Below are 15,074 nucleotides of genomic sequence, written 5' to 3'. Positions count from 1 at the left end.
GATTTAATACATGTGAATTGAAAAACTTAATTTAAATTTTATTTTGAAACATAAAAAATGTAATTTGAAAAATTTAAAACTTTTTCAGTGTCAAAGAGCAATAATTACATCTAAAAAATTGTTAGATTTTCATTGTATCTTTCATTTACCAAAAAAGAAAATCACTAGTACCGGTAAGTAGAAACGCAAAGCATGATTTAAAACTGATGATTTTGAAATTAAATATCCATCCATCCATTTTCTACCGCTTGTCCCTTTCGGGGTCGCGGGGGGTGCTGGAGCCTATCTCAGCTGCATTCGGGCAGAAGGCAGCGTACAACCTGGACAAGTCGCCACCTCATCGCAAGGCCAACACAGATAGACAGACAACATTCACACTCACATTCACACACTAGGGCCAATTTAGTGTTGCCAATCAACCTATCCCCATATAAAATGAAAATCCAACCGTTTTTTAAAATGTAGTTAATGCCCAAAAAAACCCCACTTTGTTTTTCAATTTAATTTTTTGTGTTCCACAATTCAAATCGTGTTTTGTCTTCATCTAACGTGTTTGTATTCAAGATTCCACAGGTTATTTTGATTTTTATGTTTTAGATTTGTGTGAATGATGAACTTGTGGAGAGGAGCTATGCTGTTTATGACTATGAGTCAGCTGACAGCCGCAAGCTGGACCAACTGGACCTACAGGTTGTCAGGTTTTCAGGCGACATCCTAACTTCAACAACCTGTGAGCATGTGTACAAGCCCCCAGCACGAACCCAGCTTCTTCCAGACAAGAAAATTCTGCCTCCTCCTGGTATGCACACAAACATGAAAATACCGCCTCGAGCTACTGTGACTTATAAAAATAAAGGCTGTAATTATAGCCGTTATTTATTAAAGACGATACATGTTGATGGGAAACAGGCTGGTATTTACAAAATGTTTTGTACTGTTTTGTAGGGGTGAGTATCTCTCCAAGATGAGACTGTTGACAATGTATCTATTATCTGAATTAGGGCTGTGCAAAGTGCGGCTTGCGGCTAATTTTACAACGGCCTGCGGCACGTATTAAAAATATTATTACATAAAGAATATAAAAATGTAACAAGAAAAAGCTGCAATGTTGACGCTATTTTACACAAATGTACTTACAGGAGTACATTTTCGGCATGGAAGGTGTGTTTGCTAACATGTGAAAAACTGACATCAAATCCAAACCACTTGAACATAAAACATTAACATTAGCTGGTCATTACAGTATGAATATATGTATATGGCGCCTAGTTTTTGCGCACTATTAACAAGTGATGTACCAAAATCTCAACCAGCGAAAAAAGATGAAAACGGTGTGGTCAAAACTGGATGTAAACAAAACGCACGCCATTCTGTCTGGAGCGTGGTCTGCAATGTGGATGTAATTTTAATATATCCCAGATATGTTGGTGAACAGCCATCTAAAAATCTGCAAATATTAAGAGGACAGTGAGGGCTTTTAAGAAGAGAAAGTCCAACTGGAGCAACAGCGTGAAGCAAATGTGACGTCATGCTCGCTGCAGCAAGCCTCTTTAGTCAAGGACATCGAGGGACAGAAGTTAAGAGTCTCCAAACACGAATACATTCTCTAATAACACCAGAAGAAGATGCTAGTTTTGTTGCTAGGTTTTTTTTAATTAAAAAAAAAACTAAGTATTTTGACACTTTAAAACATCTCCACAAAGTATGTTGTACAATAAGCAGTAACAATTGAAAATATGTAAAAACAATAAATAAAAATGTGTGTTAATAGTAATTTGTTTTTAAATGTATGTCTACATTTTTTTAGTCTTTTTAAATAAATTTATCATAAAAAAATGCTAATTATTCGATGACGTCAGGGTGACTACGCCCATAACCATGCCCCCACCACCACATGTATTTTGGCAGTCTAGGGGAAGCCCTGTAGAGGTTCCAATTATTAACATTAAAAATGTATAGTTGATGGATGAATCTGAAGTTGATCTAAAGATTGAAACATAGAAAGTAAAACAATAAAAAATTACTTATTTTTAACACTTTCATGAGTTTGGCCATTTTGGATCTCTTAAGAATTTGTCTGTTTCCGACTGCTTGTCTACGGACACGCTCTTCAACCAGACATCAAAGCAAAATACTTGTCCTTCTTAATATTCTACGTGCAATGATTCGCTTCAGAACATGTTGAATTTGATTGCACAAAATCCTTAAAAATTGCCACAAATGCGCCACGACTGAGACCGACTAGAATTGAAGTCATGTTTACTTCCGTAAACACTGCTGTCATGTCCGCACGCGGGTCCGATTGCATTCACATTAGAAATGGCATTTCGTTTTGTAATGCGAACAGCCATTAAAAAGGTCCGATTTGAAAAAAAAAATGAATTGGACATCCGACCCTGCAGTGTGACCGTAGCCTGTTTTACTATAACAATTAAATCGCTTTGGAAAGCCCCCATCACAATTAAAACATAAGCAGCTACCAATTGCTAACAGTGTAAGGCAGTGGTCCCCAACCTTTTTGTAGCTGCGGACCGGTCAACGCCTGAAAATGTGTCCCACGGACCGGGGGGGGGTTTGTCATAAAGAAATACAATCATGTGTGCTTACGGACTGTATCCCTGCAGACTATTGATATATATAATGTAGGAACCAGAAATATTAATAACAGAAAGAAACAACCCTTTTGTGCGAATGAGTGTGAATTAGTGTAAATGGGGGAGGGAGTTTTTTGGGTTGGTGCACTAATTGTAAGTGTATCTTGTTTTTTATGTTGATTTAATAAAAAAAAAAAGTTTTTATTTTTTTTTATTTTTATTTTTTTAAATTTCTTGTGCGGCCCAGTACCAATCGATCCACGGACCGGTGGTTGGGGACCACTGGTGTAAGGGACAAGCGGTAGAAAATGGATGGATAGATGTAGCGCCATACACTGTGTGGAGCCGCTCCCCCAATGCAACCTCCTTTTCTGCAAATAGACTAAAATATAAATAGAGCTACAGTTCTCTGTTGTATTCCCTCAATATTTCCTATTCCATGCATTAATGGTATGTCCAAACTCTGCCGTGTCCAGGTGTGGACACAGATAAAACCACTTCACACGCCGATGTGGACATTTTGCCTCCTCCTGCCGCTTACGCTGATGTAGAAACTTTGCCTCCTCCTGCCGCTTACGCTGATGTGGAAATTTTGCCTCCTCCTGCCACGTACACTGATGTGGAAATCACACGCCCTCTAACTGCTTGCATCGATGTGTCTCAGGTATCAAGTGTTCTGATTGGATGGGCGTCACAGTTAGTTTCCTCATTGTCATTCATGCTTACTGCTACTTCAGAGCCAAGACTGCGACCTAAAAACCTCAGAGGGAAGCAGCAGGTCAGAGGATGGACCACAGCCTGACTGCACCCAATCAAAAAGGTGACAGTGGAAATTAATGTAAATGAAGTGAGACGACAAAGACCATTGCGTTACCTTAGCTTTTTGTTACAGTGACTCGACAGAGGACTCGGATGCCTCTTTGGCTGCTGCTTTCAACACAAATCTCAGTCTGTTTAGGTGAGAGACGACATCACTCCCAGTCTCGTCCGATTGGCTCGCTCGTGACAGTGTTGCTGATGTCTCCACAGGCTTATGAAGTTTCTCAATCCTGGCTGCAGCTTCAAAGAGGCGGAGCCAACTGTGGGTTTGACAATTGAAATTATAAATAAAAGTAACGACATGCATCACTAGCTTTGTGTGTGTTTGCTGTCTTCCAGTTGAGTCACCAAGAGGATCCAATAGAATGTTCACCTGGCGAAGATTCTACCAGCTTGCCCAATGGCTGCACAGGAGAGGAAGTGTAATTATAAATGCACATTTATAATAACATTTAATGTTTACGTATTTTAATCATTTTAAGCTTACGCGGTGCATTAATTTAAAAAACGTATCACACTGATTATTACTCACTGCAGACTTCATGAGAGCCAACGAACATAATAAAACATCATTGACTGTGGAAGGTCTGCTGTCGTTAGGATGTCGATTGCTATGATGTTCATATATTCCTGTTTAGATGAAAAATGTCTCATAATCTTTGCGAAGAAAAGAAGGGCGAGGAGGACGAAGTGTCTTTTTGTTTTTATCTTAATATATCCGTTCTATTCATTGCCATTAAATTGTTTTTTGTTTTATACCCTTTTTATTTATTTATTTTAACGAAAATCCTGTTTTTCATAGGAAGAATCACAAAATATGCATAATTTTCCCCAAAACATTTTTCAAAAAGGAATATTTGATGTAAAGTTTATGGAGCTTTACATATAGGTATTTATAACAGCATTGCTTTTGATTTATACATTATTGGGGATCCAAACGGCCCCCCAAAAAAGTTGTATATCAAGATATATTATTTTTACTTTTAACACTTAAATCTCAGGATCAGTGGTCCCAAAACTATGGCCCTCAGGCGGAATTCGGCTAGTCAGTGTCCACAATCTGATCTGCGGGACGTCCAAAGTTTAAAATCTGTCCTGTCCACACGCTCAGGCAAATCATATTGTTGATGTAGATGTCCATATATGCTTTACAGATTTACTTTACAAAAATAACACATCTTGTTGCCTTATTTCTATTTCACTTAATTAAATGTTTGGCTATAGTTAGTGTTTGGCGCAGTTGGAACAGGTGGTGATAGAAAGAAGGAAAAAAAAAAATAAGACGGAGAAATTGTAGGGACAAGAGAACGAAAAACTATGTGTGTGTGTGTGTGTGTGTGTGTGTGTGTGTGTGTGTATATATATATACGTATATGTATGTATATATATATAATGTATGTGTGTATGTATATATATAATGTATGTGTGTATGTATATATGTATTATATGCATATATATGTATACATATATATGCATATGTATAAATATGTATGCATATATATGTGTATGCATATATATATATGTATATATATATATATATATATATATATATATATGTATGCATATATGTGCATATACATATATGCATATAGATACATATGTATATGTATGCATGTATATATGCATATGTATATATATATATTAGGGATGTCCGATAATGGCTTTTTGCCGATATCCGATATTCCGATATTGTCCAACTCTTTAATTACCAATACCGATATCAATCGATACCGATATCAACCGATATATACAGTCGTGGAATTAACACATTATTATGCCTAATTTGGACAACCAGGTATGGTGAAGATAAGGTACTTTTAAAAAAAATTAATAAAATAAGATAAATAAATTAAAAACATTTTCTTGAATAAAAAAAGTAAAACAATATAAAAACAGTTACATTGAAACTAGTTAACTGTTAAAGGTTAGTACTATTAGTAGACCAGCAGCACGTACAATCATGTGTGCTTACGGATTGTATCCCTTGCAGACTGTATTGATATATATTGACATATAATGTAGAAACCAGAATATTAATAACAGAAAGAAACAACCCTTTTGTGTGAATGAGTGTAAATGGGGGAGGAAGGTTTTTTTGGGTTGGTGCACTAATTGTAAGTGTATCTTGTGTTTTTTATGTTGATTTAATAAAAATCGGCAGGCCGATATTATCGGGCATCTTTTATATATATATATATATATATATATATATATATATATATATATATATATATATATATATATATATATATGCATGTATATACTGTATGTATATAAGGGTTGTCAAATGATTATTTTTTGATCAGATTACCGTATTTTTCGGACTATAAGTCGCAGTTTTTTCATAGTTTGGCCGGGCTCCAGTGCGACTTATATGTTTTTTTCCTTTTTTATTATGCATTTTCGGCAGGTGTGACTTATACTCCGAAAAATACGGTAGTCACATTTTAGAACTTTATCACAATATTCTAATTTTATGAGACAGTCATATATATATATATATATATATTAATATTAATATATATATTATGCCATAATAATAGTATTATTATTATGGCATACAGCTTAAGAAAACTCAAAAATCCCATCTCCAAAAATTTGAATATTTCCTCAGACTAAGTAAAAAAAAAAAAAGATTTATAACAGCAAAACAAAATCAAACATTTGAAAATGTCAATTAATGCACTCAGTACTTGGTTGGGAATCCTTTTGCACGGATTACTGCATCAATGCGTGGCATAGAGGCAATCAGCCTGTGGCATTGCTGAGGTGTTATGGATGCCCAGGTTGAAAAGCTCTATGGAGATGATGATTTCATTTTCCAGCATCATCTGGCACCTGCCCACAATGCCAAATCCACCAGTAACTGGTGTACTGACCATGGCATTACTGTCCTCGATTGGCCTGCCAACTCCCCTGACCTGAACCCCATAGAGAATTTGTGGGGTATTGTGAAGAAGAAGCTGAAAGACACCAGACCCAATAATGCAAATGAGCTAAAGGCTGCTATTGAAGCATCCTGGGCATCCATAACACTTTAGCAATGTCACAGGCTGATTGCCTCCATGCCACGCCACATTGATGCAGTAATCCGTGCAAAAGGATTCCCAACCAAGTACTGAGTGCATTAATTGACATTTTCAAATGTTTGATTTTGTTTTGCTGTTATAAATCTTTTTTTTTTACTTGGTCAGAGGGAATATTCTAATTTTTTGAGATGAGATTTTTGAGTTTTCTTAAGCTGTATGCGATAATCAGCAATATTAAAATAATAAAAGGCTTGCAATATTTCAGTTGATGTGTAATGAATCCAGAATGTATGACATTTTTGTTTTTTTAATTGCATTACAGAAAATAAATAACTTTATCACAATATTCTAATTTTCTGAGATAGTCCTGTGTGTGTGTGTGTGTATGTGTGTGTGTGTGTGTATGTATGTATGTATATATATATATGTATATGTGTGTGTGTGTGTGTGTGTATATATATGTGTGTGTATATATATATATATATATATATATATATATATATATATATACTAAAGGCAGCATGTGCCTCACAATACGAAGATCCTGAGTAGTCCTGAGTTCAATCTCGGGCTCGGGATTTTTCTGTGCGGAGTTTGCGTGTTCTCCCTGTGAATGCGTGGGTTCCCTCCGAGTACTCCGGCTTCTTCCCACCGCCAAAAACATGCATTACACACTTTTTATAGTGATATTTTTAAACTGTGCTACGGGTTGTAAAAAAAGAGCTTTGTGCCGCAAATGGTCCCCAGGCAGCACTTTGGACACCCCTGACCTTGACTCTCGCCACAACAATACCTGTTTCGCACTTTGAGGTGCACAATAACAACCTAAAACAGTGCAGGGTCCGCTCAATAATGTTGAGGTGTGTTTGTGTATGTGTGTTTAAGCGAGTCACCACCTGACCAATCCGATGTGATGAAGACCAGCAGCAACAACGACTGGGCGTGCTCGAGGTGTGACCGTCTTCCGACTGCTGATAGCGTAAAAATGTTGTGTACTGCTGAGCCATATTTTTCTGTTATTTAATTTCTCTCTGTTACATGTAGACTTTTGGAGTGGTTGAATCCACAGCCTCTCAAGCTCCATTCAGAAGATGAAGATGAGCAGGTAAGCCTTTTTTTAAGTCGCTAGCAGAGGTTGCTGTACTTTATCCAAATATTAAACACAGACTTATGAAAGACTGTTATTGTGTGCTGTGCTTAGATTATCTCCAGTGCTCCTAAGAGAAGTGACATGCTGGTGCACTCAGCCCTCCCATTGGAGCCGTGCACGGGCTTAGATGACGCACCCATCACTGATGGCCTCCGCACGGTAGACAAGGCCCTCCATTAGTTTTTTGTTTTTTTTACTTTTAATAGAGCTCTATTACTGATGCAAGTTCTTTTGATGCAAAATCAACCTTGCTATAAAGTATAATCTTATAAAGAGAATCAACCATTGCTGGTCATTGAGGCCCACTAGCTATTTAAACACACATTTTTAAGTTCCGCTGTGTGTCCACTCAGTTTCTCACTTGTTGTCCAGTTGTTGCAGAGGAAGCGGTTTTGCCTTTCTCCTGCTGACCTCTTCAGCTGGCCTGCTGTGGCTCAAGGAAATAACACCGTCGTCATTTCCCATGCTGGCGACCAACCTCGAAGCTACCTAGCACCCCTCCTCACTCACATGCTGCTCAGCAGCTCCATCTTGACCACCTCGTCCTCCAGAGCAGGAGTGAGCACATCGCCGCATCACAGGACTCGTCTTTGTAGAACAGGGTTTCCGCGGGTCATGAAAATGCATTAAAAAAAGTCATTAAATGGATTTTGCGAAAATCAAAGTCTTCAATGGCATTTAAAAGGATTGGATTTGATGTCCAGAGGTTTTAGTAAAATGTAATACAATTGTAGGCCTGGGATGATAGTCAATAAGTTAATTGAACGATAAATGAAAATGAACTAAATAACTTTTGCTGTCATTGATTTTTGTTTTTCTCAAAATATGTACATAGAAATATTTTTTTCTCTATAATGCATAATATATAATAATTTACACCGATGATAAACAGTAATCAAGAAATTTTAAATCACCATAAGGAAAGAGTAAACTAAAAAAAATACATGCATATATGTATGTATATACATATATTTGTGTGTGTGTGTGTGTGTTTATACAGGAGGGAACAGATTCATATGGGCCCCATTCCTGGGTGGATCCTGCAATAGAGGAAGAGGGGGAAATTAATCATTTTGCAATGCAGTCTGCTGAAAATGATGGAAAGCGCCACTGCATAGCAACTGATGCTGTGGTCAAAGTTGGAATTGAACACATTTTAAGATATTAAACACTCTACTACCATCTGGTGGCTAAATTGGGAAGCGCCCCCCCCGCCCCCCTGATTTGTCATGTTTCATGGGTCAGGTAAACTGACAAATGGGGCCAGATTAATCTCGTTCTGACTGTGTGTGTATGTATATATATATATATAACATAACTATGGGCATTACATTTTTTTAAAGTGGCATTAAAAAGCATCAGATCTGCTGAAACCTGTAGAAAGGTTCAAGCTTCACAAGACAAACTTATTGTGTGTGTGCATGTACTTCACATCAGTCATGTTGTTCAAAGCTGTTATTATTTGCAGCCCATAGCAGTCGTGTTGTGTCCTGGATGGGAGAAAGTCCAGTTGGTGTGCGACCTGCTTGAGGAGAGCAAGGTTTCCCAGTGCCTCAGACCATTCAGTGTGCTGCTGGGAACCACCAAAGACGAAGCTAAATATATGAAGATACCAAAAAACTGTAAGTTCGTAAAAAAAAACACTGCAATGAAGACTGACTGGACTGAACCAAGTTTACTTTATTTGCAGGCCTGCTTTTAGTGACCACTCCCTTCAGTTTTGTTCGTCTGTTGTCATGTCATCGCTTCCTGTTCCTGCGTATGGGTCACTTGGTGCTAGACGAGGCAGACCAGCTTTTCATTCTCGCTCCAGAACAGGTGACACACTGAGCTGTGTGTACTAGCATGGCACTGGCTCATTTTCTTAGGTCACACTGAGTTTACAAATGGAGTTTGTAAGCCTGTTTTAAATAGAGATCAACCCATTTTATTTGGTATTTTGATGTATATCGGTATTGGCCTTTTTTAAATTGGTAACAAACTTTTTTATTTAAAAAATAAATAAAAATTATATACAACTACCCAAGCAGATACAATACATGCACACATGATACCAGTATTTAGTATTAAAAAAATTAAATGAGTGAAGTAGATAGTAACCAGTGGTCAAGCACCAGCCTGCTTTCCCATCATGAGAAAAGTTCCCTTTTTATTCTCATTGTCCGGAATTCTCCCCAAATATGTTTTGATATCCTACAGAGCATTTATTTTAGTTCTTGTGATAATTCTTCTTCTCCAGTCTGCTCAGCTGATTTCACCGCGGCGCTCACGCAAACCCGCCCCCTTTCGCTCCTTGTAATGACATCTACAGTACGTCTCCTCTGCTTACATGTCCAAACTTTATAATTTTCCCCAAATTTTTCTTTCTGTCCTGTCTTACCGTTCCTGTTTTGTTTGATTTTGCTACTGTAGCGATCGAGTTGCTCGACAAGATTTTGTCCGTAACTCTCGGGAGCATGGGCTCATGAGAGAAGTCCAAAGAGTTTCGTGAGCCATTCAAATAACTTGACACAGATGGATGGACATACAGAAAAAATCTTAGAAATTTGTGTAAATATCTTGACAAATAGGATACTTATTGTATAAGTAAAGAAAAGCAGGCAGCAGCTCACACATTCTCATACTTTCTGTAACATCCAGGAAGAAATTATGTGAGCCAGCTTGAAAAATGTCTATGCTATTATCAGCGTGAAGGAGCCCAGAATTGTTTTTATTTAAATGTTCACATTATTTCAGGGTTCCTCACGAGAAAACTTTACAATATACTAAATCCATAAACTGCTATGTAATTGAGTAGATGGTGAGTTATTGTGATATGGTGAAATCCCATATTTTAACCAAGTTTCCAAGGAGATTTCCCATATTTTGAAATGCAAATGTTGATGCTCCTCTTAGACACACATAATAAATGTCTGTGAAATCCCCTGATTTGGGTGCTAAATTAACCACAACATCAGCGCCTTATATAACATTATGTCGCTACTGGTCCGACGTTTTCTGAAAAATAATGTTAAAAAAACAACTTGAAGCTTTGTCCAGCTGTTTACTGACGTATACATGTTTAGATAACTTATACCGCAAATTAATATTGGCTTTAAATATCAGTTATTGGCATTATTGACTTGTAATAATCAGTGTTAGACCTGAAAAAAAGCATGTAGGTCGATCTTTAGTTTTAACACACAAACACTGTACACAGTACAGCAAGTCTGTAACATACTCATAGTTGTTTTGTTAAATATTGTAGTGTTAAATATTGTGGAAAAATGTCTTAAGCAATGTTCACGTAAACACTGCTGTCCTCCTGGCAGATGGAGTCCATTTTGCAGCATTTTCAGACAGTAAACTCCCGCAAGGAAATGGCCTTGTATCCGCAGCAGCTTGTTGCCGTGGCTAAGCGTTGGACAAGTCACATGGAGGCAATGGTAACCAACCACATGCCCTACCCCTGCATCACCATAGCAGCTTCCGAAGAAGCAGCTCTTTATGGCAACGTGCAGCAGGTCGGTCGTCCCCATGTCCAATTTTGTTCACTGGCAAGAATTAGATTAAGAGTAACATCTTGGGCAGCATTGTGGAACAGGGGTTAGTGCTGGTGCCTCACAATAAGAAGGTCTTGGGTTCGTGGTCTTTCTGTGTGGAGTTTGCATGTTCTCCCCGTGACTGCGTGGGTTCCCTTGGGGTACTCTGGCTTCCTTCCACCTCCAAAGACATGCACCTGGGAATAGGTTGATTGACAACGCTAAATTGGCCCTAGTGTGTGAATGTTGTCTATCTGTGTTGGCTCTGCAATGAGGTGGTGACTTGTCCAGGTTGCATCCCACCTTCTGCCCAGATGCAGCTGGGATAGGTTCCAGCCCCCCTTGCTATTCTGAGAGGGACAAGCTGTAGAAAATGGATGGATGGATCTTTCCTTAAATACAGTTGTTCTAATCGCAATGGGGTCCTGCCGAATGTGTCTTTCACAGGCTGTCCTCATGACCTTAGAGAGCAACAAGATCTCAGCGCTGTTGGCTGCGTTAGATTTCAGGCCTGACGTCAGCCAGAAGACTTTAATCATCACCAACTCTGTTGAGGAGGTTGAAGACGTTTTTAATGTGAGCAGTAAGACAGTGTCAGCCTACATTGGCATTAATAACCAGGTGGTAGTAACAATGTTTTTTTATCCACTAGGCTGTGAGCAGTAAATCGGTGTTCTGTCTAAAGTCTCATGTCGGTTTAAATCACAACTTGGACTTTGTGGTCCAACAGTGGAGCAAAAACATCGGGCCTGGGACTCACATCATTCTAGGTAAATCACACTGCATTCACAACAATGACGCTCTTTCACTCTGCTCTTAAAGGGGAACTCCACTTTTCTTGGCAAATTTTGTAATGTAAGACAAAAACACCTTTTTCTTTTGTTAAAATACGGTAAGTACAAGGTGGCTAATGGGAGTACACTATGACGCCCATAAAGCCCTCTAAAAAAACATCCAAAATCTGCCAACACTCCACTTTGTGACCTAAATATATTAACCAAGTATTAGCGATATTTGTGTTAAGAGCGCTAATATACACCAAGCTTAAAAATACAAGGCTCTGGATCATCATTTGTCCCAAAGTAGTCTTTGTTGTCTCTCACAGTCTACTGCGATTAGTAGTGTTGTTAAAGGAAAAAGTAAAGGTTGTGATGCGTTTGTGAAATCCATGCGCCGCTGTATGCCTAAATTGAGCAAAATACATAAGTATTACATGGTATTATGAATGTGCCTGTTACTACATCACATATAAACTTACAGCGTGTATGCAAAGCCAGCTGACATTTGCCAGTGTTTATTTGCAACTAAGAATGCATAAAAAAAACAAAAATGTGTGCTTGTATCACATAAGGATTGCGAATAACAGACAAAAAAAAAAAAGTGCAGTCCCTTTTAAGCCTTTCTCTTGTGTCTACCTTTGCCTTGTAGTCACCACCAGTGAGTGTTTGAGGTGTTTCGGGGTTACAGATGCCACTTGTGTCGTCCACTTTGGCTTCCCGAGTTCACCCAAATTGTTTGGATGCCGACTGCTTTGCATGAGCAGCAACTTAAGAAACCTCACAGAACCAGTAAGACCAGAACGTGCCCTGTGTCCACAGCTGGGTCGAAATTTAATTGTTCCATGTCCCAGGACTCATCACAGGCCAGCTCCAGAGTCACCAGGTCTTTGCTGCTTGTCTCCGAGAGGAACACACGGCATGTTAGCGCTCTTGTGCGCTACCTTAAGCGGACAAACGCTCTCCTGTCTCCAGAGCTGCTGTCATTTGCCGAGAGCACAGAAACAGCCCGAGAGGAGCAGAAGACAGAGCGGCCACTCTGTCGCTACCTAAAGAGCTTTGGAGTGTGCAGGTTCTTGGAATCATTATTCTGTTATGTATTGCTTGAACAAACAGACAGCCTGAGACATTGTACATATGAAAAATTTGTTTTTTATATGTAGGGCCAGCACTGTGTGTCCAGACCGTCACAGGATCCTTCCTCAGCTGGATGAATCGGATGTTCCCACTCCTGCTGTCATACAGGTCACAACATCACTTTTCACAGTAGGGCTACACAATTAATCAAATTTTAATTGCAATCACAATTTTGGCAACTGCCTTTTATATGAGGGTGATCGTCAACATATTAACATTTAAAAAGCAGGCTATGCTACATATCAAACTAGCAGTCGGCCAACCACCAGGGGGCGGGCGAAAGGTAGTGGACTCATGTAAGAGTGAGTGAGAACAGAGGGGGACATTCGGTCAGGTGGTTGGCCATGGCACCCGGAAATATTAGGAAAAATGAAAGCACTATTACATTGGTGCCCTCCCCTCTTGCAGAGGGAGCCAAAGGGTGCCAACGGGCACTCATTTGAACCCCGGAACATGCTTGCATACCTCGCCGCTTTCTCATGAGCCAACAAAAATAATCAGGGTTTCCACGGGTCTTTAAAAAGCGGATTTAGCTAAAATTAAGGCCATTAAATATGTCCAGAGGCATTAAAATTTGGCCGAGAGTCAATACGTCAACCAATCAAACAATAAATGAGAATGAACTTGGTAATGTTGTGGTCATCGATAAATTGTCATGTGTGTCTGTGTTTCTGTTCTTGGGCTTAGGTTTTCAAACTGGATACAAGAGGTCTTTCAAGGCAGTGGTCTGCAACCACCGGGCCGCGGCCTGGTACCGGTCCGTGGATTGACTGGTACCAGGCCGCACAAGAAATTTAAAAAATAATAATTGTAAAATATTTTTTTTATTTTTTTATTTTTTATTAAATCAACATAAAAAACACAAGATACACTTACAATTAGTGCACCAACCCAAAAAAACCTCCCTCCCCATTTACGGTACACTCATTCACACTCATTCGCACAAAAGGGTTGTTTCTTTCTGTTATTAATATTTCTGGTTCCTACATTATACATCAATATAGATCAATACAGTCTGCAGGGATACAGTCCGTAAGCACACATGATTGTAATTTTTTAATGACAACATTTTTTTTTTAAATTACCCCCCCAGCCATACATCAATACATCAATTCATACAGTGACGACTAGCTAATGTTAATGTATTATGTTCATGTGGTTTGGATTTGATGTCAGTTTTTCCCATGTTTTCAAACACACTGTCTGTGCTTGAAAGGTGATTGGCACAGAATGAGGAAGTGTTGTTGTGTGTCCGGGGAAGTCAGACTCACTAGACTAAAGTGTTTGCACGGGAGGTAAAACATGTTGGAATTGTGCAGTTTGTTAACATAAGATTGTTAATAAAAATTAAAAATAGCGTCGGACTTTGTGATTTCTTCTGGGGGCTACAATACATTATATTACTTTAATTTGTTTTCAAGTAAAAAAAACTAAACCCTTATTTTCAAGGTGTGGCGGTAATTAAAATACAGTGGCGTGGCGCCACATTTGATTACATTAAGGGAAAACCCAGATCACTTATACTTGGTTAATATTCAGGTCACAAAATATAAATGGCGTACTGTTTGTGTAGAGGGCTTTATAGGCGGAATACGGGACTTCCTATTGACTCCATTGTAAGTGGACTTTTATTTACCTTTATTTATAGGGTGGAATGCATTTTAAAAAAGTAAATTTTCTTCTTGACCCTCATGATTGCCAACGATAGGCAAAATTTAAAAAAAATAGTGCAGTTTGCCTTTCAGTTTAATTTTGAAATGAAAGCCAAGTTCACATACGAGGTCAGGTCGCGGGGGCAGCAGCCTAAGCAGGGAAGCCCAGACTTTCCTCTCCCCAGCCACTTTGTCTAGCTCTTCCCGGGGTATCCCGAGGCCTTCCCAGGCCAGCCGGGGAACTATTGTTTAAAATAGTTGTTGAAAGTTTTTATATACATATATATATATATATATATATATATATATATATATATATATATATATATGTATGTATGTATGTATGTATATTATATATGTTTTTATAGTTGTTTATTTTAAACTATTGTTTAAAAT

The 15,074-nt window shown here is 38.5% G+C and overlaps 1 protein-coding gene across 4 annotated transcripts in view; it reads left to right on the top strand.

Annotated features, from left to right (window-relative positions):
- tdrd12 (tudor domain containing 12) overlaps nt 1-15,074 on the top strand; it is a 37,709-nt gene that overhangs the window by 5,583 nt on the left and 17,052 nt on the right. For 2 of the 4 annotated variants that reach the window (XR_009810492.2, XM_061924853.2), the window contains exons 8-25: nt 598-799; nt 3,071-3,258; nt 3,332-3,414; nt 3,487-3,552; nt 3,624-3,675; nt 3,753-3,835; nt 7,328-7,393; nt 7,487-7,547; nt 7,644-7,751; nt 7,965-8,150; nt 9,061-9,214; nt 9,283-9,410; nt 10,904-11,095; nt 11,561-11,689; nt 11,766-11,883; nt 12,542-12,681; nt 12,744-12,961; nt 13,053-13,155. Coding sequence is in view for 3 of the 4 variants with exons in the window: in XM_061924853.2 (XP_061780837.1) it covers nt 598-799; nt 3,071-3,258; nt 3,332-3,414; nt 3,487-3,552; nt 3,624-3,675; nt 3,753-3,835; nt 7,328-7,393; nt 7,487-7,547; nt 7,644-7,751; nt 7,965-8,150; nt 9,061-9,214; nt 9,283-9,410; nt 10,904-11,095; nt 11,561-11,689; nt 11,766-11,883; nt 12,542-12,681; nt 12,744-12,961; nt 13,053-13,155 (2,277 nt within the window). In the remaining variant the exon portion in view is untranslated. Of the gene's footprint in view, nt 1-597; nt 800-3,070; nt 3,259-3,331; nt 3,415-3,486; nt 3,553-3,623; nt 3,676-3,752; nt 3,836-7,327; nt 7,394-7,486; nt 7,548-7,643; nt 7,752-7,964; nt 8,151-9,060; nt 9,215-9,282; nt 9,411-10,903; nt 11,096-11,560; nt 11,690-11,765; nt 11,884-12,541; nt 12,682-12,711; nt 12,962-13,052; nt 13,156-15,074 lie in introns of all 4 variants that reach the window. The other 2 variants (XM_061924855.2, XM_061924856.2) reach the window with 2 other exon arrangements.

Source organism: Nerophis lumbriciformis, linkage group LG29 (genome assembly GCF_033978685.3).
Source record: "Nerophis lumbriciformis linkage group LG29, RoL_Nlum_v2.1, whole genome shotgun sequence".
NCBI classification, from domain to species: Eukaryota; Metazoa; Chordata; class Actinopteri; order Syngnathiformes; family Syngnathidae; genus Nerophis; species Nerophis lumbriciformis.
The sequence above is the reverse complement of the archived record's forward strand: the minus strand, read 5'-3'. Positions and strand labels throughout refer to the sequence as shown.